The sequence below is a fragment of the Pteropus alecto genome, unplaced genomic scaffold, assembly GCF_000325575.1.
Source record: "Pteropus alecto unplaced genomic scaffold, ASM32557v1 scaffold28, whole genome shotgun sequence".
Lineage (NCBI taxonomy): Eukaryota > Metazoa > Chordata > Mammalia > Chiroptera > Pteropodidae > Pteropus > Pteropus alecto.
Window position 1 is genome coordinate 745167 of NW_006441063.1, and position 25465 is coordinate 770631.

The 25465-nt window shown below is 33.9% G+C and overlaps 1 protein-coding gene across 7 annotated transcripts in view; it reads right to left on the bottom strand.

Moving 5' to 3' along the window:
- Positions 1–73: 73 nt before the first annotated feature.
- The window catches only part of USP9X (ubiquitin specific peptidase 9 X-linked), a 118030-nt gene continuing 92638 nt past the window's right edge, over positions 74–25465 (bottom strand). For 5 of the 7 annotated variants that reach the window (XM_025051335.1, XM_025051332.1, XM_025051333.1 and 2 more), the window contains 15 exons: positions 23475–23695; positions 20856–21046; positions 17325–17498; positions 15035–15176; positions 13084–13837; positions 12569–12692; positions 11601–11826; positions 10941–11070; positions 7838–8023; positions 7133–7353; positions 6955–7043; positions 3583–3739; positions 3164–3424; positions 2886–2981; positions 74–1461 (listed from right to left, as the gene is read on the bottom strand). In XM_025051335.1, the coding sequence (XP_024907103.1) occupies positions 1324–1461; positions 2886–2981; positions 3164–3424; positions 3583–3739; positions 6955–7043; positions 7133–7353; positions 7838–8023; positions 10941–11070; positions 11601–11826; positions 12569–12692; positions 13084–13837; positions 15035–15176; positions 17325–17498; positions 20856–21046; positions 23475–23695 (3110 nt within the window). In that variant the 3' untranslated portion in view covers positions 74–1323. The remainder of the gene's footprint in view (positions 1462–2885; positions 2982–3163; positions 3425–3582; positions 3740–6954; positions 7044–7132; positions 7354–7837; positions 8024–10940; positions 11071–11600; positions 11827–12568; positions 12693–13083; positions 13838–15034; positions 15177–17324; positions 17499–20855; positions 21047–23474; positions 23696–25465) is intronic. The other 2 variants (XM_006918252.3, XM_006918250.3) reach the window with 1 other exon arrangement.

The following is a 25465-nucleotide window of genomic DNA, read 5'->3' on the forward strand; positions in this document are numbered from 1 at the left end:
AAAAAAAAAAAAAATCACACACATTCAAGTTACCAATTCTCTTTTAAATACAGTATTGACTGATGAGTTCCTTATCTTTATTCTGAAATTGTTACCTCAATTCTATTAACTAACCAGTAGTTTCTTTAATTAAGACTGCTTTGAACGTTAAAACTTTTGGAATAATGGAAACGGAACTTGGACAATTCTTACTTTCAAGTAAAATTGTGACTGAGCAGAAACTCAGCCTTACATCTTGGTGCAGTGGTGCACCATGTCCTGTGGGATTCTGAGGACTTCCACTTCCCTGGGACGCAGTAGAAGAAAAGTTTTAGAAGATTCACCTAATAAGCTCTACCAAAGAAACAAAACAAGCACACCAAATACAGTCTTCTATTATGCTCCAAGCATCCTGGCATAGAAAATTTTGCTTGTTTTAAATCTTTTAAAATTTCCATTACTGATACTTAAGTTTCTTTATCCCACCCAAGACTGAATTGTCAAATATTAGATGTAAGCAACATACGTGTAACTAACTGAAAACTGCCTGTTGTCTCATTTCTCCCCTTGTTTTCTATTTTATATTCTAGGTGTAAGAAGGAAAAGCTCTGAGCAACACAGCTGTCACACTAGGACAACTGCTGTCATTATGGTAATTTTTTCCTCATTGGCTACACTAACCTGGTGTGAAGCCATGCTAAATGTTACAGCATAACTATAGCTTCAAAATGATTAACCTAATATCAGAATAAAAAGGCAATGAAAAAGATCTAGAAACAATGTTACATCACCAATTTTCCACATCAACCAAATAATTTAAAGGTTACCAGCCTTACATTGCTCATCATAAAACTGACTCCAGTGGCAAAGAATTAACATAAAACTATTGGTGTGGTTGACATGGATGGGCTGTTTTGTTGCTGTTGGTTTATTTTTTGTTTTTGTAAAGGAGTTGATCCAACTGCCATGAGGCAGGCAACACTGGCTGCAGAGTGCAATGGGTATAACAAGAAAATTAACTTTTGTAGTTTTTGAAGATCTGTGAGTCTCATCAAGAAAAAAGTTTCTTGCTTAAGAATTAACAGTCAAACATTAATATACTATATACACCTTTGCCATTTACACATTAGCATCAGGCCATTTATTACAAAACACTATACACTTTCCACTGCAGGCGGGTTATATATTGACAGCAAATTTCTGCAGATAAGACAGTGAATAAACTCTCCACTCCATGTTGATTAGGAATAGTTTTTCTAGTTTTAAATATTAGCCAGACAGAAAAAAGTTGGACTGTAAGGCCTGGGTGCACAGTCTTGATGGAACCAGTCAATTATGTGCATTTCACTGATCCTTCGTCTGAGGTGGGGATACTTCTTCACCGCCTTCATAATTTTCTTGTGCTCGTTGGCCAGTTCTCTGAGGGTTGTTCATGTGATGTGCTGCTGGGCCTGTATATGGCTGTCCGTGCACATGGTTATTCTGGGAGGGGAGAAGAGATATGCACGTTAAAATTTTTCATGTTAATCTTAAATCATGGACCAAAGTTTGTGAAAACGTAAACACTTCTTTTATTTCTGGGATTTACAAATAAGAAAAATGCTTGGCCTAATAGTGAAAAAAGATAATTGGTTTGAAAGAAAAGCTAGCCCAAATGCAAACCCTAAAATCTCAAATAAGAGCAGTGCAGGTCTGCATAAATCTTTGGCCAAGGTGATTTTTAGTGCTAAAAATTATTTAGACCCAAGTCTGACAAATAAGGGATCATAACCACTTATTGCTAGTGGTTAAAAATATCCACAGAAAATGATTTGTGAGCTAGATAGACTACATCTATTCTGAGTCTTCCAAGCATGTTGAAACTTCCATATGCTAAACCTGATTGATTTGATCATGAGATCTGCATGAGCAATCACCCATAACACAGAATGTTATTGAAAACAAAACAATGTAGAAGAAGTTAATGGATTAACAAGTCATGATTAATATACATGCTGAGAAAAAGTAACTTTTCTCCTTATAGATTTGATTCCTTAATCTTTTAAACCACTGAACCCTTACTTTTCTATACATCCCCACCAGCCAAACCAAGATTTTAGGGTTTATTTTCTGTAATTTGTATTATGAAAATAAACATAATGAATATGCATTTTTTAACCAACTTGCTTCCACTTCTACCCTGAAATATCAGAAAAAATGCCTTAAATAACTGTTTTGAAAGTATGGCTCCCAGGCTAGTGGCAGCATCACTTGGGAACTTATTAAAAATGGATATTTTCCTGATCCCACCCCAGACCTACTGAATTAGAAGCTCTGGGGTGGGGTCTAGAATTGACTCAAAAGATCTAAACTATTCACATCCGGGTTTTAGAAAGAGAAGCTCTCATTTAGAAAGTCTCTTCGTAATTTTATTTAGTTATTGATTTTATAGGAAATTTTATAGAACTCTTGTTAAATCCTTAACTTTTTTCCCCCAACAATTTCTACTGTCACTTGGTTAGGCTAAGTAACCAAGAAATTCTTCCTTCCTTGCCCTATCTTAATGTCTTCAGAACCCATTTGCAGACTTAGCCGAATAGGAAATGTGACCATAATCCTTGTACTATATATTATTATTTTATGTTGACATGAATTATCACGGTTTTACTGACCTTCAGTACTAGTATAAGAGGGGCACTTATTTGACCAGGAAAACACCACAGGGGCAAGTTCAAACATGCCGCATCATGACCCCACTGCAACCATTCCTCTTTGGATCACACCCCCAAAGCTAATCAAACTAATCCCTCTATTGCCTTAAAGTCACAACATAAAATTTAGCCATCCTTTAAATAAAATATAAAATAAATAAATAAAATATAAAAATTGGTTCTAGGGAATAAAAACACAAACTGACCCCTATTTACCTGTTGATATTGAGATCCAGGTGAATGGGGGTATAATGGGGCATCTTCAGGTGGAGGTGACTCATGCTCATCTGGGGCATCTTGGTCATCTGGCTCCTAATTTTAAATATTTAAAGATAAAAGAATTATGTAGGCAAATTCAAGTTTTTCTCTATTTGAAATAATTTTTTTTTAAATCTACAAAACCGACCCACTAACAACTTTTCTTTTACTGCAGATAAACAAATTAATGCAACATTATCAATATATAAACACTGGCCTATAAAGAAAAGAATTACTTTGGTTTCTTCCATTTCTATTTGCTGCACACTGGTGGCTTTTTTTACCTCCTCTGGACAGAGTTCACAAGCTTTTGCAAGTGTCATCCTAGCACTATGTGATCTCTCCAAGAAATAACCATTTGACGTTTCATTGCTTTGCACTGGAGGAGACCAATTATTGTAAGTGTATTGAGGATTGCCAGTGTATGGTCGTCTTTCAAGTTCATCTCCAAGCCATTCCACTGCCCAGGTCCACTTTCTTTTAAGATCTCCGTTGCCCTTCAAAAGAAAATAAAACTATAGATGTAAAAGGTTTAAGAATACTTTTAAAAGTTAACTTAAAATGACAACTCCAAATTTTCACAATTCTATTCTTTAAAAACAGAATCCTTAATTTTGATTCCGATTTCTACAAAATTATAAGAAAAACCCCTCACCTGCAGAATCTGGTAAGCAACAGGACAATTGCTAAAGAGAGCTACCATACATTTTATACACTGGTATGCTCTTTTTTGATAGTGATTCTTAGAGCGCTGGATTGTGTCAAACAGCCCGTCTCGGTCATCTGGGATTCCTTTAAGTGCATTATGAATTCTGAAAGAAAACCAGATATGCTAGACAGTAGATAGTTATTAAACCCTTGAACAGATGAGAAAATGGGCACGGAGAAGATATATGACTTTGCCCAAGGTCATACAGCCACCTAGCAATCTTGTGCTCTTACCAACTTATTACCAATCCAAAATGATTTTTGCTCTGTATGTTCATTCAAATACTTGATCAGAAGTGAATTCAGGGCACTAAGATTAATACGAACTTTTAAAATGAAAGTTAACAACTAAGTTTATGACTGCTGTACTTAAGAATTTGCTTCACATCAGTTCCTTTTATAAAACTGCATTTCTGAAGATAGAATCCAGTGACATAATTAGGAAGTATAAAATTAACTTGAGTTCTAATGAGAATATGTGGCAGGCCAAGCAATTTTCACTAACAGTACTACAACTTGGCTGATTTGCCAAATACGAATGATTTCATTTCAGTTCTTGTTGAACTACAACAGAACAATATATAGCCAACAATTTTTTGTTCTCTACAATATACATTTAAAAAATGATTGATGGGGCAAAAATGTGCCTTGTTTCTTTTGTGTTAAAAATATCACCTACCAATAAACAAAATGTGGTATATATGCATACAGGGGAGTATTATTCAGCCTTAAAAAGGAATAAAATTCTGACACATGCTACAACATGGATTAAGCCTTGAAGACAAGTGAAATAGACCAGACACAAATGGATAAATAAGTGTATGGTTACACTTATATGAGGTACTTAGGCAAAATCACAGAAAAAACAGTGGTTAATAGGGGCTGGGAGGAGAGAAGAATGGAAAGTCATTGTTTAACGGTTATAGAGTTTCAGTTTGGGATGATGAAAATGTTCTGGAGATGGACAGTAGCGATGGTAGCACAACATTGTGATGTACAAAAAGCCATTAAATTGTATACATTAAAATGGTTAAAATGAATTTTATGTTAAGTGAATTTTACCTCAATAAATGATTATCTGTACAGTCTATAATTTAAAAAACCTTATGTACGCCATATATTTTAATAGAATGTTCCAAATCAAAATGCAATTTTTGGGGAGGAGGGGAGATTATGTACAGTCATAAAATGTTTTGTTTAGAAACCACAACTTTAGTAATTTTGCAAAGTTTAATCACTTCAGACCCAATAATCAACCATGTACAGGATTCTTGCTGTTTAATCGAAACCACTGCACTGTTTATCTGTTTTTCTTTTGTTTTTATCTTCAGTTTTGTCAAATGATAAATGAAGTGCTAAGCTATTATTGCTGCCACACCGTGTTTTCTTCCCATTAGTATTAACTGCTTTCAAATGCCATTTTTATCAATGTATCTTTGCCTGCCTTGTTTCCCAATGCCTAGCAGTGCCGGGCACATAGTAGATGTTCCATAAATATTCGAACACTGCTTATGAATAAAAAGCTATGAGAAAATTATTTTCAAACTTGGGCCAGTGATCCATAATAATCATATCTTACTAATCTCGTTATACGAAGTCAATTTTCCAGGTTTAATCTAGCACTTGTGCCTTTACCATTATGATTTGCTCTAGTGAACAAAAGAGCTAAGATGTGACTAACTGGTTTTAAAACTATAAATACTTAAAATATTTTTAAAAGAAAACGGTAGAGGTTAGATTCCCTTAAAACCAACTCATGTTTTCCCAATGAATAGTCATTATTTATTTAAGCTAGCAAGTTCTCAAAGACACAGAAAACCTTTTCCATGTATATATACAATATAATTATTGTTAAAAAGTTTTACCTAAAAACCTGTAAAACCAACTCTTAAGAAAAGTTTCAAATCCTTTAATCATATTGAAAAGGGTGCTGGATAGTGCTCACAATAAATGGCTATGGTTTTGGAACTATTAAATTTTGTGTATCACAAAAATGGATTCCAGTTAAATGCCATTTTTACATTAACTTGACGGTTTGAAATCCATGATAATTTTGGAGATACTTTGAAAATATGAATTCATGAATTCTGGCATTTGCGATCCCCACTAAAACTCAAGATTGTAATTTCTCTTTAAGCATTTTGTTGTTATAGAACTTGTTTATGTTTTAATTATTATATTGACATATAGGAGGCAGTCTGCTATATAGATTATGAATTATTGCTCAAAACAAACTATTATACTATCCTCCATGTGGGTAGAGAATTTATAAAATCTGGCAGAGGTGTCATTCCATAGTTCATCATCATCTGTATAACTCTCTTGGGATTAAAGATATATTAAGCCTTTCTGGTAAAAAACCAAACAGAAGAATTCTGGAGGAAGCTTGAGGGACAGTGAAGCTGGATAAGTGCTCTTAAAACAACAAAAACCCTCTGAACCTTTCATGTTCTGAAAAACTCATTATAGTTGATGCTCATTATTCACAGATTCCATATTGATGATTTTGCCTACTTGCTGAACTTTATTTTTAACAGCAAAAGAATCGACACTTGTGCTTTTGAGGTCATGAGCAGAATGGCAGGTGTCTTTTTTGCTGTCTATTTAGTGACACCTTTTCCACATTTTTGTGCTTTTTGTTGATCACTGTTTAAAATGGCATCTTTTTCAAATGTATAGTGCTGAGTGATGTCTAGTGTTCCTAAGCCCAAGAAGGTTTTGCAGGGAAAACACGTGTTAGATAAACTTTGTTCAGACATGAGTTATTTTGAGTTCATTGTTGAATGAGTCAGCAAGATATATTAAATAAGGTGTCTTTAAAAGTGAACACATTTAAAAAAGGTTATATATTGACTGGTTGACAAAAATGTAACCAGAAGCTTGCAGAAACATAATGCTATATTATCCCTAGGAGCAATGCTTTGCTAATCGCTCATTCAGTGTCCAAGGTGACTTTTATAGAATGTAACTACCCTAATCTATAGACCATTTTTAGATAACAAAATGTTATCTCTTGTGACTAATTCTAAAACTTATATAATCTAATCCTAAAATATTTACAAAAAGCCTATGCTAGTTTTTCTTAATGATAATATTAATAATAAAAAAATTTCAAGAAAAAGTATATTAAGTATGCAACTTGGGCAATGAGAGAAAACAAAAAATGAAATAAAATTGTGAGAAGGAGAACTTTTTATTTACTCTTAAGTTTTTGTTTAAATAAAACAGTTGTTAGAATTCCAAGAGGTAAAAAATATGTGCTGACTAGCCATTTTAGTTAGTCTAAAAGTTGGGCAAGTTAACAAAAAAGAGTTTCTACCTGTGAGTCTGCCAGGAGTCCTCAATCAATAAGATTTGCAAAAGCAGATCCAGGTAGGGTCGGAGTTCATAAGTGTAGGAATATGCAACCTAAAAACAGGTAAGAAATGGTGAATAACTTATTTAAAGGAATAACAAAACAAATTATAGGGACATATGAATGTTTATTGTCTTTTAACCTGCCAGAGAAGTTCACTGAGGACAGTAGATGAGAACTGAGGATTCTCCCAGCAGCAAAAACGAAGCAATTTGACGGTTTCCTCTGAGTTACTGCAGTCCTCAATGATTTTCTTCACATAACTTGTTCTTACAAATAAAATGTCTGCCACATTCTGCTGAATTGGCATTATAGGCTGTGATAAATTAGGATCACCAAAAGGATTGGGAAGGGGAGGATTACCTAGAATACAGATTTGTCATCAATAAAAAGTAAAAGGCTTCTCCATAATACATAGCTTCCACCATATAATAGTTTATGATTTTATTTTAGAAAAATAACATTTTATTTTATTTTGAAAAGTAACACTTTAAATTGAGTTTCCTAAGTATGACAAGGAAAATAATATTAGGCATTACAATGATCAGATATACCAATGACCAGATGATAAAATGCAAAATTTAAATGTGAACACTAGCATTTTCTGATATAAAAAGTCAATTCTTAAACTACTTTATAAACAAGTTATCAATCTCAGCAGCAAGCAGACAGAAAATGATCCCATTTAGACATGTGAAAAATGCAGGACTCAATATAAAATATTCCAAAGCATAAACCTTCAGACTTGTTTTATAATTAAACATCTTGAAAATTACTTTCAATTAGGTACTATATATGGCCAGCAGTGTTTTAAAACCAATGTAAAGAATGGAACATTCAGCTTTACCATTGATCGAAGACTGCATTCTTGATGAGACATTGCAACAGCGGATCAGCTGTGACACTACTGAGTATAATTTGCCTAATTCAGCATACTGATATTTGATTGGAGGACCTGGGCCTTCATCTAAAGACACAAGCATAAAGGTGGCAGGTACACTCAATTTCAGAAGCTGTGTCTTCTCTGCCACACCTACAATGAAGGGAGAAGTGGGAAGAGAAGGATAATTATTATGTGACCGGAAAAATTAAGATATTACAGGGTTCATAATAGCTATCTAAAATATTTTCCTATAATTTTTATGATCAGAAGATAACTTTTACTTAGTATTTAGAGAATTATTTAACCAGAAGAGAAAATCTACTGAATCAGTACTCTTGGATCTAAGAATTAAAATGGTTCAACAGTGACCATGACATTACAATCATACTGAGCATAAAGATGAACACTTTCTATTACCTAGAGATAAAAAATAATAATTCTTTTATAAATTGCCTGTCTCTTCTTTCTTCCACGACTAAGCTTTTGAAAAAGATGCCTAAGTATTTCTGCTTTCTCATTTTCCTGCTCCTCAACCTATACTAATTTGCTTTCTGCCCCCTCTCCTGGTATAAAGCTAAGGAATAGGCCTCAAACTGTAACTACTTTCTCAGTCTTTGATTCCTCTTATGTCTTTTCTACCTCTTCTTGATCTCATTTGTGAGTCCTTCCTCTCTCTGTCTCTTAAAAAAATCAATGCTCCTGAATATCCAATCACCAAATCCTACAGATTCTACCTCTAATAAAAAACACCAGAAACTGTCCACTAGTACCCCCTTCATTGCCAGTTCCCGAGCACAGGCCACAACAATCTCCTGCCCATAAATCAGGGGTCTCCAACCCCTGGGCTGTGGACGGGTACCAGTCCATGGCCTCTTAAAGAACCGAGCTGCACAGCAGGAGGTGAGTGGCCGGGGAGCCAGAAAAACTTCATCTGTATTTGCAGCTGCTCCCCAGCACTAGCATCGCTGCCTCAGCTTCACCTCAGATCATCAGGCATTTAGATTCTCATAGGAGTACTGGTCCTTGGTGCCAAAAATGTTTGGGACTGCTGCTAACAATTTTTAGTCTTACTCCCTTGTAACCTATTCTGCACTATATATAGCCAGAGTGATCTTTCTAGGAAGTATGTCTATTCAAAACTCTGCAATGGCTCTCCAATGCCCTAAGGATAAAACCCAGAATTCCTCATAAGACTTGCCACAATAATGATCAGAGAATCCTGCTCACCACTCCTATCATCCCAATCTTACATCAAAGACCCCGTATTACCAAAATCTGGTCGGGTACCCCTATGATGTACTTCCATGGTAACTTGTATTTTCTCTATTATAGCCATTAATATACTTTATGAAAATTATAATTGTTTCTATATCTCATTAGACAATAGACTCTTATTTATCGCTACATTCCAATAAGTATAATAAATACAGGTACACAATCCTTTATCTGAAATCCTGATATTCAAAGAGCTTTTATAAATATAACGTTCTTTCATAAAGTTGGTGTCAAAATGTGTGTTTGGTGGGAAAATCTGGCCTGAACTGACAAAAAGGCTATTTACAGCCTTCATTTATCCCCTCCCACTGTGAATATTCATGTTTTACTGTAGAAATATTGTGTATGATTAAGGTGATACCTTGGCCCTTGCTATAGTAATGTTACATGATGCAGGTTATATGCACTGCCTTATCTTTCTTAAATCCAAACAATTCGGAACCCCAAAGCATATCTGGTCTTATAATTTCATATTAAAGTTTATAGACTTGTATTTGTTTTTAGTAGGAAAAAATTTTTAATTAGATTACATTATAAACCAATGATGTATGCTTTGTGAATAGGCAGTATCGAAAAAGGGAGTTAAACAATATTGGATTTTTGTGAATGCCTAAAATAGATTCTACTTATGCTTGTTTATATTCTCTTCCTTCTCAGCTACGAATAACCAAATATCTCCAGCATGAAAAGAGAATGTTAAAAGGGTGACAGATCAATTGGTGATTAGAAAATTTACACACAAAAAACCTAGAATGGCAGGGATGTTTGGGTATAGAACATAATTTTGGATATAAGAGGTTTAAACTATTTTTTAACTTTAAGGAAGTTATTCAAAACTAAGTCTTCCAATTAGTTCCAAATCTGGCCCAAATATACATTATCACTAAGACACTAACTGAAATGTCTCAATAAATCAGTCATTTTAGGCTCAGTGTACGAACACTTCATTGACTGATACATGCTTTATAATTTTAATCATAGAAAATTCACCAACTCCTAGCCAATTAACAAACACCAAAATGATAATGGAAGGATTTTTAATGATACTCTTACTGATCTATTCATTTAAGAAATATTTACCTAGTGCTACTGTGCAAAGCTCTGATCTTTGCAATATATTTGGGGAAAAAAAACTTGAACACTATAAAAAATAAGAGTTAGGTGCTCATTTTGGCAGCACATATACTAAAAAAAAAAGAGTAAGGATAAGACAGTATAGCACACTTTTAAGGTAAGTATTATGGAATCATTGAAATCATCAAGTGATGTCAGAGTAGGTTCCTTTGAAAAAGTGGTGTTATATAGGGTAATAACATGAATAACAGGGTAATTTAAGTGAATATTTATAGTACACCTTTAATTTAGTTTACTTCAACAAAAACTTATGTACTAAGTCCTTTATCCAAACTTGGTGAGTATCACAACCATCTAGAGGTCTTTTGAAAAAGTGGATTTCTTGAATTACCTTTGAGAATTGATTCAGTTGGTGTGGGATGGGGCCTAGGAATCAGTATTTTCAAAAACAAGACAGATCTGGCACCACTTCAGGAAATGAAAATATGGTTAAGACAGAGATTCTGACCTGTGTCCATTGCAGAGATAAGACACAGGAATATAACTATAAAATATAAGGTGAAAAGTGCAATGAAAAAAGTTTCAGATAAAATGCGTAATAGGTTTTATGGAATATTGTTTCCATTTTAGACCACATTATAACTTATCACTTGACTAAAATGACTTCACCACTTAATATGACACATTAAAACAGAATCATGAAAACTTAAATTCTTACCTAAATTGGCATACATTACAAACAGGTTGAAATACTGCTGTAAATGACGCCCATGCTCTGAAACTTCCCTTCTCAAGAGATTTAGTACTGCTCTTAGTAAGTGATCGCTCAGGCTTAAATTGTCATAAGCCTGTAAAGGATAAAACATTAGCTGTTTTTCAGAAACAAGGTGCAGGTACAATATAATTCTATTTGCATAAAAAAGGGACATGAACATACATTTGTTGAATATAGGCAGATGTTTCTGGAAGGACTGATGACAAAAGAATTAAAAAGGGTTGCTTGTTAGGAAAGGGAATGAAGATCAAAGGTGAATTTCATTATAGAGTGTTCATACTATTTTAATTTTTTAGAAAATGGAAGTGTTTTTTAAAAAAAACTTTAAAAATAATCCATGCAACAGTAAGTGTATAATTAAGCCACTTCCTATAAATGAATTAACAGAGAAAATTCCATTTTTTAAAGAGCCAATAACCACCATTCATTGCTGTGAAGTACTTTTAATGGAACCCGTAGACGCCAGATTGTGCAGTGTGTGCGCATGCATACACGTTTGTTAGGTAAACATATCAAAAAGATGCACACAAAATTATGACTTTAAACTTCCAGGAAACAGAATTTGTAAACAATTAATCACTGGAAAGAAAACTGGGCAATTACCTGACTAGACGGTCCAGGAGATGCAAAAGGTGAAGGACATGGCCCATCTTGCAAGGAAAAATGTGCAATAAAAACTATAAGTTTTGCAAATGCACCTCTCACTTCTGCACTAGGGCACTCCAGAAGGTATTCAGAGAAGCGATTTGAAACATTAAAAAGGACATTATGAGCAAACCAAAAACGTACATTCTTGCTATGACGAAGAAGAATACACAATGCATCATACCTAAGACAAAACACACACAAAAAATTATGAGTATCAATTCAGTAATCTGTTTGCTGTAATAAAGGGATTGGTCTCTATGAACCAAATAAAAATCAAAGACCTTTTTACCACTGGAGGGACAGAACCATCAATGGTTGCTTCTAATACTAATATTAAAATGATAGATGAATGCTATGACTTGGTCTATTCTCAAAGAATGACAAAATACATGAAATCTTGTAAAGTCCTCTATAAATCCATTACTAAACTCTTCTTAGGTTCAATGATGAAAACAATATCCCCTCCTTCCTTTAAATATCTTACTACTGGATGAATAAATGAAAATTGTTAAATTGAGGTATTATAATGGCTTCTATACTTTCACAATTAGAAATATGAAGAACTCATTTTAATTTTTTACCCTTTTAATCTATGGCACAATTTAATCTATCGAAGCTAAAGCATAATAATTTCCTGATAAAAAAATTTTAGACTTTTAACTATCATCCTGTAATCTTTTGTACAGGATGTCAAAGATATGATATAAAATAAGAGAAGCAAAAGCTCACCTCTGAATAATAAAAGGCCATATTTAATCTAAGAAACTATTTTAATATGATTTTTCTCACTATTACTACCAAGAGTTTTATTATGCATTCCAAATCTGAAACAAGATTATCATGGTTTGGAAAAAATAAAGCAGTATATTAAAGAACCAAACTAAATGTCAGTGTAATAGAAATGAAAATCCAAAGCAACGTACCAATCACTGGCAGAGCCACGGACTATTTTCTTGGTGTGAAATCCTGTGGTAAAGAGGAACCTAGCAGCAAGCTGTATACTAATCATAGTGATTTCTTCTGCTTCGGGCAACAGATGATCTTGCCCTATAAATAAAATGCATACCAAAAAAAAAAAAAAATCAAATTTCTATGTCCAAGCCCCATTTTCAAACAAGTCTGCATTTCCACTAATTTTCAGAAGTCTTAACTTTGTTAAAACCCCTCTTAGGCTACTCATAAAATAATTCTTAGTAGTAGTTCTCCTAAAGCACCATTTCAAACTAACGCTTGAATCAAAAACAAATTGTTACAATAAACAAAAGCTCTCATTTCCAAATAGCAAGACAACATATAACGCTCAAAGGTAAGTGATCTGAAATTCAACTTTAAAAACAACCCAAAGTAAAAAACTAAACATGTTAATGCCTGCTAAAAATTCCTGCAAGTAAAAGTTATGCTTTATTACTAAGAAGCTAAATACTTTTTTGAAACTTACCTGGAGGAGGATTTAAGTAAACACCATTACATGTAAGCAATTTTTTCATAAACTGAAAATATTCCAAACTGTACTGCATTCGGTTATGCATGAATTGTACATTTTGTTTCCGTACACTTCTCTCAATGGCTGATGGCATAATAATCTGATGGGGTCTTGTGGTGACAGCAAGCTCTGATATGTATCTTATCAACTCGTCACCTTGTTCTATTGTGTCCAATCTTTCATAAAAAAGGATATAAGCATTCCACCACCTTTTCTGGCGCCTGTATGACATGCGCTTCATCATGTGATCAAATACTTCTCCCATGTACTCTCCACCAAAACACTGGTTTTTCATTTCTTCGTCATCATCCATTTTACACTCTGTTACATCTCCATCATCAAATTTATACCAGCGATTTCTCTCACCATCTCCACCATTCCTCTGAATGATATAAGAATAATAATGTCCCCCACTTGCTTGACCACTGTGTACGAGCACACCCACGAGTCTGTATTTCGTGCTTCCTGCTGTCTCATTTTCACACTGTTCATTCTGTTGTATCAACTGACTCTCTGGGTTTACATTATCTCCTTCCAGCTTTGCAACACCTGCAACTGTGTAAGGTTCCATGTCCAGCTCTCGAGGAAATTCAAAATAATCATTGAACTTGATTGCACATTCTCTTTCCCAGTCGTAGTCAAATCGTTTTAGTTGAATAGCAAGGACAGGAGGTAATTTTTTAATCAGCAAGCGCTTTACAGTATCAACCTAAAACAAAGAAAGCAAGTTACTAGATGTTCTCTTATAAGCCACATAAAAAAAAAAAAAAAAACAACTTAATTGTATTATTAAATTCTCTTAAGACTAACCTGAAATCATATGTAAACAAATACACGATAACGGAGGCAATCAAGGTATTTGTCACAGATGATATTTTTAAAAATGTTAACTAAAATAATATGGAACTAGCTGATGCCATTTATTACAAATTACAAAAATTAGTGATACAGACATTACTTGCTGTATGGTTTCTATACTGTCATTGCCATCTAATCACCATTACTTGTTTGCTATTTACTATTACTCTAATTAGGATGTGGTCTGCTGTGAGCAAACTGAAGAAATACAGTAATAGTGGCTAATACTTATTAGGTTGTTAGGTACCCAGTAATATGCTATGTGCTGCCCAAGTAGCAACATATTCAACTCTTTCAACCATCTCAGACAGGTACTACTGACCTTAAGGATGAGGGTTAGGGGTTAACAGAGAGATTAAGTAACTTGCCTCATTTCAGCTGTGAGTGGCAGGCAGTATGGCTTTACAGCTCACCAACTCAATCTCTAGACTTTAATAGCTCTGTAAGTGCAATGTAAAGTCAAAACAACACAGGTGACTTCGAAGTGAGAGGGTTTGGGAGCCCAGAAAGATATTTTACTGCATGTATGTGTAAACTGTTTCTCCCAAATGGCTGTTACATAAAGACTAAATCAGATGGGTCTAAAAATCTGATGCAAATGGTTTAAAAACACAGGTGGTAGAAGAAACCTTATGTGGCTAACTGAAGTAATCAACAGTTTTAGCAAACTTCTTGGTCTTGACAATTAACTCCGGACATAAGAGAATGAATGATAGTTCTAAGACTGTAGTTTTGAGGAGTTCAATAGCAGTTTGGTTGAGTATGGATGGAAAGTGTCTTTGTAACTCAGATTAAGAGAATGTGATATTAAGCTACTATGATATGACTTCTAAAATGACTCACTCTTACCTGTTCTCCCTAGTCCTCTGGCACTACTTTCTCTCAATCTTCTTTCCCTGGCAAACCTTTAAATCAATTGTCATCTTAACTACCTTTTTGCTACCACTATAACAAAGCAAGATGAATATTAAGGACAAACAGAATCGATGTCTTCCAAATTCATTAAGTATAATCATAATTATTTTAAACAAAACTGGACAATTCATACCTTTTTATTGCATTTTTCACAATGATATGCATTTGCACCTTCTAATAAATCTCCTTTGACATACTGTTCCAAAGAATCAAGAAGATTTTGGTGATTTCTAATGTCTACATTCAAAGTCGTAAAAGATTCTTCACATTCGTATCTAAAGATATTAAGAAATTATCAAAAAGGATTTATTCCTTAGTTTTCTAAAGATTTTATTTAGTTATGAAGTTAATGAAAATCACATTTGCAATATTTGTAATATAATACAAAACCTATAAACCATAGTGTTACCAATAAATGAGTTACAACTTATAGGTCACTTATCCTGTACTGAGCACTACATTAAGTTGCCTACACACACACACACAAAAATATATACAAGGTTCTCTGTCTTCATGACAAACCTATTACAGAAATAGCACCATCTCCATTTTAGGGGTGAGGGAAAGTAGAGTTCAGAAAGGTTAATTTGGTCAAGATTACAAGGATAAATGGTGTTTCGAAGGCAGGTCTGTCTGGCTTCACAGCTTAAGCTCTTTATAGCCTCTATCATGCTGCTTCCACTGTCATGTTTAGACAGCAATTCATGCCAAGGCCAAAATATGAATTCAACAAGTTCTGAAAAGGGTATATGAAACTATTAATGGGTTGAATTTTAAATGTTCCTCCTTTAATGGAAACCTTACTTAAGCACAAATTCATTAACACGCAAATGAATAGGGGAAAAGCAATCCGAGTAGGAGCCAGAATCTCATCCTGTGGTAATTTTCTACCAAAGGAATTTTCAGATTTCTGATAAGACATATCCATAAATTCTAACACATGATGTAGGGAATACAGTCTCAACCATCAAACTTATCCATTTGACAAATATATTGAGAGTACCTTCCATGTGAAAAGCACTGTGGGATAGTCAATGTTTAAGATAGTTCCTCATATTTAGAACTTTTCAATTTAGTTAAGGAAAAAAGATAGGTACATAAATAAAAGCATTTATAAGGGACATGAATGGAACATGAAGCACGTAGTAAGCAAATTGCTACTATAATCAGGGAACTACCCATACAAGAGAAAAAAGTTAGATCTTTTGACTATTTAAAAAGACATTCTAAAATGAGAAGTTAGCAAAAATTTAAAAGGCCAGAGAGTAAATATTACAGGCTTTTTGTGTTGTGAGGTCTCTGTGGCAACTATTCGACTCTGCTGTTATAGTGAAAGCAGCCAGAAAGTAAAGGAGTGGGTATGTTCCAATAAATGTTTACAAAAATATGGTCCACAGTGTGTTAACTGTCGTTCTAGACAAATAATGCTCTAAAACAGAGTTGGGACTCTATGTAAACTTCTGGCATGTAACAAGACTAGTTTAATTGTAGAGTAGGTATTTGAATTTTAGGGATCTTAAGATCATGCTCTCTGGATTTTCACTTAGCAAAGAAAATGAGTAATTTCCAAGTAAATTTGAAATTGTCTTAAACCAAAAATGACTGATAAGAACAGATGACCCAAAAGTTGGCTATTTTATCAGTTAATTAAAAACAAGAAGTATAAATGATAATTTTGTTGTCCACTTAATGCAAAACATCTTTCAAAAGAACCACAGGTTGCCTAGGCTATGCAAAGTTATATGCCGTTGTTCTGAATGAATTGTTGAACCTATGTGAATTTCTCATTTATATATTATTTTTCCTCACCAATCATTTCCCTATGTTCAAAAACGAAGCTCCTCCACCAAATACATACACACACAACAGGTATTGGACTATTTTCAATAAAAGACCTTAATTTCCCTTTTAAGTAAAAAAAAAAAGAAAAAAAAAGAAAAACCACTTTGTTTAGTCAACTCTTACTATATTTTGTGTAGAAAACATAACTTAAGGATAACGACAATAAGTAATGCTATTTTAAAGTCAGTCTTTCATTTGTATAAGAAATAGTACTCCATGTCTGTCATCTTCTAAACTTACTGTATTTACATAATTTTAATTATAAAAGACAAATTTATAAGTAACACCTGTAGATGTATGCAAAGTGCCATTTTATTTCCCCACAAGTGACTATACACAAAAGAATGTAAGAGTATGAAATAGTGAAATCTGATGGAGTAAAAGAAACCAAATTATTTGACAAAAACAAGAAAAAACCCTCCCACATTAGTAAGGTATACACAGTATTTAATTCAGCTAGTCTCAGGTATTTAGTAATCGATAGCACACCCCACTTTTATATATAACTACTAGTAAAAATTTTATTTTTGTTAGTAAATAAATAGTACAACATACACTTTAAATATGTAATTAGCACTTACCTATGTGGGCAGCCTTGGCAAATCTTCTGATCAGCAAAGGAACCTCCCAAAACTTTACTTAGCATAGCTGGATGTCCTAAGGCTTTCAAAGCTTCATCTAAACTATCCACCAATGAATTAAAAAATTCTAAAGCATCATGTTGTTCACGTAGATTGACAGGCTCACCCCAAAGCCTATGAAATGAATTGAATAAAATTTGTAATGTGTGACATTTCTAAAACAATATATACAACATATTTTTCAGGAAAAAAAGCAATACAACCACAAATGACAGTATATAAACTGAGATTTATTCCTCAATTACATAAGGAAGTAGAAAGAAAGAAATGCTCTTAACATATACAGTAAAGTAGGGGAGAGAGAAAGAGTGATAGTCCAGCGGGGAAGAATTACCATGATACTACTGGTGTGGCTGATGGACAGTATAGCTCCAAGAAGGATGGTTGCTCTAGGTAATATGGTATATGCATGCATTTTGAATCCAACTGAAGACGCTATTAAAATGGGGGTGGTGGATCTCATATAGATGTTATAATTACTATTATATTTCTTTTATTTTGCTTAAATTTTGGACTACAGATACAATGCCAAGACAATATCTATTTACTCTTAAATTGATTTTTCCAAGTGAAAAGAGAAGGTTTGACTTGTTTTAGAGTTGATCTCTTTTGAATAATCTGAGGACTTAAGTGAGGCAAATCAATTCTTATGAAAACCGATATAGCTAAAACCTAATCATTGCTGGAAACTATCAATGACATCTAATTTCGTATTTAGAGATTAATACACATAAAGAATAGAAGCGAATTTATTCTAAGTGAGAGATATAACAAATGTATTTTAAATAACATTAGTGAAACAAATGTCTTCTGATAAATTCTTTTGTAATGCTTTTTTCTATGTAGCAAATAATCTCATCCCTATTGTCTACTTGAAATTTACACATAGTGAGTTTGAAATCAAATATATCATCATTTCATTATTGGAAATGACACCAATCCACTCTATTTGCTCTCAAATTGTAATCAACTGATACTTTTAAACATGTAGTCAACTATTAATTACTGAAGGGAAAAGGTACCTTTCCAATTGATATGTTAAGACAAAGGATCAAAGTTAATATCACCAATAATCAGCTAAACTGATACCATGTGCTTTCAATGCGAAACAAATATCACCTACATAGTCTTCTTGTCAAAAAACATGTAACTTAAATCTAATCATGAGGAAATAATCACACAAATAAAGAAAGTGAGGGACATTCTGCAAGACAACTAACTGGTTTAGATTCTTCAAAATTTTCAGTGCCATAAAAGTTATGACAACTTTGGGGGATTATTTTAAGACAACCAAAGAGGTAACAAAGTCTTGTGATTCTTTTCAGGATACCAGACTGGAAATGAAAAATGAAAGTTATAATAACGTGCCTACAGCGTGGATAGTCTAAAAGTTCTAGTCTAGACAAACGGCAAGATCCACTTAGGATAGGGAATAATTGAAAAGTCAAAAATGCAAAAACATTTTAAGACAGAAACTGTAACTGAATGACAAATTTTAAGAGAAAAGCTCAAAAAGCGTGCAAGTAATTTGGAAGAGGAAAAACAAATGCTAAAAGTCTTATGGCTGAGGTGAGAGAGGTTAGGGGAAGAAAGAAATGGAATAGTCAAAGAAAAGTCTTGTGATTCTTTTCAGGATACCAGACTGGAAATGAAAAATGAAAGTTATAATAACGTGCCTACAGCGTGGATAGTCTAACAGTTCTAGTCTAGACAAACGGCAAGATCCACTTAGGATAGGGAATAATTGAAAAGTCAAAAATGCAAAAACATTTTAAGACAGAAACTGTAACTGAATGACAAATTTTAAGAGAAAAGCTCAAAAAGCGTGTGCAAGTAATGGAAGAGGAAAAACAAATGCTAAAAGTCTTATGGCTGAGGTGAGAGAGGTTAGGGTAAGAAAGAACTGGAATAGTCAAAGATGAGGGTGAGGGGTGTGTTGGGTGATGGGACTGAAAGGGCAAAAGCAGAGCTGGGAAGGAAGGTGGAATATGCAAGCCAACAATATGGATTAAGTAGGGTAATCTTAGGGGAATCAGAGGAATTCATATGGCGAGTCATTGGGAGGTCACTCTACTATAAAGCAGTGGTTGCAAAAGGAATCTAAGTAGTATCCTTGTAGGGAGAAGGAGAGCTCTCTGATTGAAGACAGGAAGGTGGACCACAGTAGCAGTATCAGGTGACCCTTTGCTTCCTCTATGCTCAGCAGTCTGGGAGATACCTTGAATGGATTCAAAGGAGTATTATTTAAAAACCCCACTGCTATGAAGTATCACAGCCTCTTTTATACACAGTAAAGACTTATATGGTTGTACTGTGGTATATACAGTGCATGGCACAATCGGCAATGATTTTTTAAAAAGTAAAATAAATGGAGTAAAAGTAAGAGCAAGGTATCATTAAAGATTAAAAAAAAAAGTTATTTATCCCTGCTTTCCTACAAAATTGTATATTAGGATACCCATATACTTTATAGATCTATTTTAGTTAATAAATGAAGAAAGAACATCAGAGTATCGCTGTTTTGTAACCCTAATGAAATACTGTATTTAGGCAATCACAATCAATGGCTATTATTATAAGAGACAGACATTTAGTCTTCTCCTCATTGAGATAAACACTACCACCTATGAAGTAGTCTTGCCTATTCCATTTCAAAAAAAAAAACAAAACTAAATCTGAGTAAGCCCTCTAGATCTCACTACCTATTTACAGGAAATACAAGGGACTGAGGAAAACTACTAAAATACCACAGGGATCCATCAATAAAACCCAGATGGTGGGAAAACTTATAGGGTAAACTACCTGTCTTTTTTTTCCTTCAACAAATAATTGCAAGGGTGAAAAAAGATTAGAAGAGACTCAAGAGGTAAAGCAAAAGTTGTGGTATATGGACTTCATTTGGATCCTAATTTCAAAAAATACACAGTAAAAAACAACTATAAGTGGGTAAATTCAAACACTGACAAAGATAGTAAGGATTTTTAAAAAGACGTGATAATAATATGGTTATGTTTTTAAAAAAACATTAGAGATACATACTGAAATATTTATTGATGAAACTACGTATCTGAGATTTGCTTCAAAGCAATGTGGAAAGAACTAGATGGGACTATAGATTAAAAAAGACTGGCCACGGGTTGACAACTGTTGAAGTTGGGTGATGCATACCTAAGGGTTCATAGTATTTTCCTTATTTCTGTGTCTATTAGAAGTTTTCAAGACAAAAATAAGAAATTATTAACATCTTAAGACAATAAAGAATGCTGCCTCTCCTTACCATGACACTTCTACTTCCTCCTTTGGAGACAATGAGAAAAAAACCTAACTAAGAAATAAAGTTTAAATATTACTATTGCTTAATATTAAACTTAAGATGCCTTCTGACATATATTTTAGAAGTTTAATGTTAGTGTCCTGAGATGTTAACAAAGGTTTAAGCAGTATCCCTATTACTATCCATCCATAGTTTACCTGAACTGTTTCCAAAATCCTCTGGGCACATAGTACTGTAGTCGAGAAGCAGCTAGGTGACCAAAGATGACCTGAAGGTGTCTTAGAACACCAATATTGTACTCTTTCCTATCTTCTGTTTTACTTAATGCGGGTTTGTCTTCAAATTGTTGAGGATATCCAAATACATCATCTCTGGGATCAACATTGCTCTAGAAACCGAAAAATGTGATTAATGAGCTAATCTAACTTTATAGTAAAATATGTTGAGACAAATGCCAAATAATTAGTGAATAAATAGAAGTATAGATCATTTGTTATTTCCAAAACACTTAACTTTCAACTTGCAAATTTTAATTTACAGTATTAGTGTTTATCCACACCATTTCACAAAAGAGTTGTCATAAAGGAATAACTGTATCGGAGAGGTAGATAATATAGATAATACAGCAGAGTAGAGTATAGTGATTAACTTAGACTGAACTGGACACAAATGCAGGTTATAAGCTAACTGAACAACTTACTTAATCTTTCTAAGCTTCAGTTTCCTCATATGTAAATGGGAATAACACATTCTTCATGTAGCTCTTGAGGGGATTACATGAGATAATATATATGAAGTACTCAGAACTATAAACATTCGTTAAAATATATATATTCAGAATAGCAATACTATTCGACAAATGGTGCTGAAAAACTAGATATCCATATATGCAAAGGAATAAAACTGGACTCTTCCCCACTTAACACTAGACAAAAATTAACAATACAGACCAAAGACCTGAATGTAAGACCTAAATTTATGAAACTCTTAAAAGAAAACACAGAGTAAAAGTTTCATAACATTGGATTCAGCAATGATTTATTGACTATGACACCAAAGGCACAGGCAACAAAAGAAAGACATACTGGACCTCATGAAAATTTAAAACTTGTGAAATAAACTGGAACTCTTATATATTGTTGGTGGGAATGTAAAATGGTGTAGCCACTATGAAAGAGTTCCTTAAAAAATTAAAAATAGAATTACCATATGATCTAGCAATTCCATTTCTGGGTATACACCCAAAAGAACCAAAAGAAAGGTCTCAAAAAGGTATTTGTACTTTCATATTCATAGCAGCATTATTCACAATAGCCAAAAGGTGGAAGCAACCCAAGTGTCCACTGATGGATATATAAAATGTGGCATTATCCATGTAATGGGATATTATTTAGCCTTAAAAAGGAAGAAAAAATTCTGACACATGCTGGGACATGGAAAAACCTTGGGATATTATGCTAAGTGAAATAAGCCAGTTACAAAAAGATAAACACACACACACACACACACACACACACACACACACACACACGACAAATATGGTATTATTCCACTTATATGAGGTTCCTAATGTAGTCAAATTCACAGAGACGGTGGCTGCAGATTTGTGTCTAGACCTTTAATATAGAAATAAACAATATCTAGTCCCTGTCCATAAGAAACTTACAGTCTAGGGAAGGAAACAAGTACATAAGCAAAAAAATCCCAACCCAAACCAAAAAACCCCCCAAAAATCTACAGTGCAGGGGGTGTCAAGACAACATATAGCAGAGGGTACCATGACAACCAAGGTGGGACACCTTCATTGAAATTGTATTATTTTGTCTGCCTCATTTACTTGTTGCTCGTACAATTAGGTATCTCCAAAAATGTGACAGGCTACAGAATTAGAATTTCAATTTTCACTCAGAGCAGTGGTTCTTAACCAGGTTTGGGTGTAAGCATTCCCCCCTATGAAGCTTTTTAAAAAGGTAAACATGTTCAGACTCCAATCCCTGGTTGATATGGTTCAGTAGCTCTGGGGAATAGTTGAGGCAACTCTATATTTCAGAAACTCTATAAATGATAAACTACCCCAGAGCAAATAGTTCTGGTGACTGAGAGAGGAAATGAGGAAAGACCCATTTCAAGATATTAACTACAACTGGAACACATTCTGGCTTCTCTCTTCAGTTTCCACCAACACTATGAACAGGAAAAGGTAAAATAAAAATAAAGAAATAGAGGATGGACACAAACGTGACCATAACTTAAGTTTTGCCATATTCTCTTCTTTAAAGAACCATGCCATAGTTATGTCAACTAATCTGCAGCTACAACCTAAACTTTCCAAGCTTTACTCTGCATTGGATACTCAGTAGGCAGCCTAAATTTTGTCACAAGACCATGTAACATTTAGAGTAGAGAGAAGTTTGTTACTTAAGCAAGAAGAGCTATTGATCTGGGAGAAATGTAAAAGCAAGCATGCATAATGAAACTGGCATAGTATACAATTTGGCACAAATTAATGGAGATAATGAAAATATAAACATTAAAAATTAAGATTCTTATCATTACACAAACTCCAATTATATTAAACACTTTTCACACACAAAACAAGTGAGTACATTAACATAAACTATCATAATATTGAACTGTAGTTTAAAGTCTAGCAGATAGTGAACACTATATTATGTCAAGAAGCAGCAATCCATACTGGGAGATTCTAGCTTTATTTTCAAATTTATTTCAATAGGTCAAAGTACAACACTAAGAAAGAACAGTATTTGGCATCAGAATTTCAAACATAGAAAACAAAAATGCTAAATAAAATTTACCTCATTGTCCTGTTTCTCATCCCCAGACATATCATCATCAACATCACTACCTGTGCCTTCAACTGCAAGAATACCATTCCTGATGGAGGGAATCATGTAGAGTTGCTGAATCACAGAATTCATGTAACAAGTAGCACCAGCATTTTTCAGCCCCACAAATCCTTTTGGTGGGCGGGGTCCAACGGGTGGCAGATATTCCCACTCAGTAAGTGCTTCACATGCTGAGAAGATGAAAGATTCTTATAGTAATACAACCATTTTAGCTTCATTAAGCTGATAAATTAACATTAGCAACAATTCCACCACTCTTACAGCTACCTGAAGCAGTGTTTAGTTTGCATTTCAACCTCAATAAACCTAAAATATACAGCAACATGTACCACTATATACATTCTTACTCCATCTGTGAACCCATATTTTATCTGATATTGTTTCTAATGGCAGTCTCTGAAGTAGTCTCAGGTATGATGCTAATGTATACATGCTAACTTTACTTTTAGCTTTATAGTTCAGTCATTATAGATTTTCTACTTTTGTATGTTTTTTAAAGTGCCTTCAAAACTCATTCTGGCATAAAATGTTATATAAAGACATCAATATATTATAGTTTGCTCAGTCGTAAATAACCCTAACACCATCTGGGTTCACACCCTAGTTCTGATGCTTACCAACTCTTTCACCTTGTTCAGGTAAGCGTTTCTTTCCTAATAAATGTAGTAATAAGGATAATACTTGCTTTGTCAACAACCACAATGTTATTTTCAGGAGCAAATGAAATAGTAAGAACTGTAAATCACCATGCATCTCCCTCCAACAAATATAAACCTCAAAAGAATGTAAATCTAACTGGTTAAATAAATTATAATATATTGAACCGAAAGGTATGTAGCCAAAAAATGGAAACAGGTAAATATTTGTGTTGATAGAAAACAACTGGAGCTATATTAAGGAGAATATGAAAGAACACTATGTGGTTAAAAAACTGAACAACAAAAAAATTGGTATGTGGATTTTGCGTATACAGAGATGCTGGGAGGATAGACATGAACTGACCACAATGGTTATAGGTATTAAAGGGGACTGCATGACTAGAGAACTGGAATGGGCAGGAAACAAACTTTTTAGTATATATCCTCTTTGGTACTTGAAATTTTTACCATGCAAGTATACTATTTAAAAACAAATGGTCTTTCTCTTTCTGCTGCCTTTGGAAGCTGGAAAGGTATGCTGGGAATAGGACTTCTAAAACAGCAAATATGTCTGGAAGGTTGTAATCCAGGCTATTTTTTTGCTGGCTAGAAGCAGAGTCTTCCAAAATCAGAGGTAGCGCACAGCTTCCCTTCTTAAAATTGAAGGTGTTTATGCCAGAGATGAAACTGAATTCTATTCGGACAAGAGATGTGCTCATGTATACAAAGCAGAGAACAACGCAGTGACTCCTAGTGGCGAACTGAACAAAACCAGAAGAGTCTGGGGAAATGTTACTCGTGCCCGTGGAAATAGTGGCATGGTTCATGCCAAATTCCAAAGCAACCTTCTTGCTGAGGCCATCAGACACTGAATCCATGTGGATGTTGTATCTCTTTAGGGTTTAAACTTACTGAAAACTAAGTAGATAAGTGTGTGTTAAAAAAATAAACAACAACAACAACAAAAAAACGCTGTTTAAAAAAAGAAAAACAAATCCCAATAACAAAAAAGCCCCTGCTTCACTATACATAGATTTGGTAGAATAGCTAAAGGTCTAACCCTTTAAGCAGTTTAATCGGAATCTCCTAAATGTTATTAAAATGTCCTGATTATTTTTGATATGTTATATTCTGAAATATAACATATCAAAAATAATTTGACATGTTCTTAAAGATTTAGTATAATCAATTATATTCTTAAGCTTTGTAAATAAATAGTGGTTTTCTTTGAAACAGCCTCCATTGTGTTTGATTTCTCATTTCTGCTTTTTTGGTTATTTTATATTTCCCCGCAACCTTTTT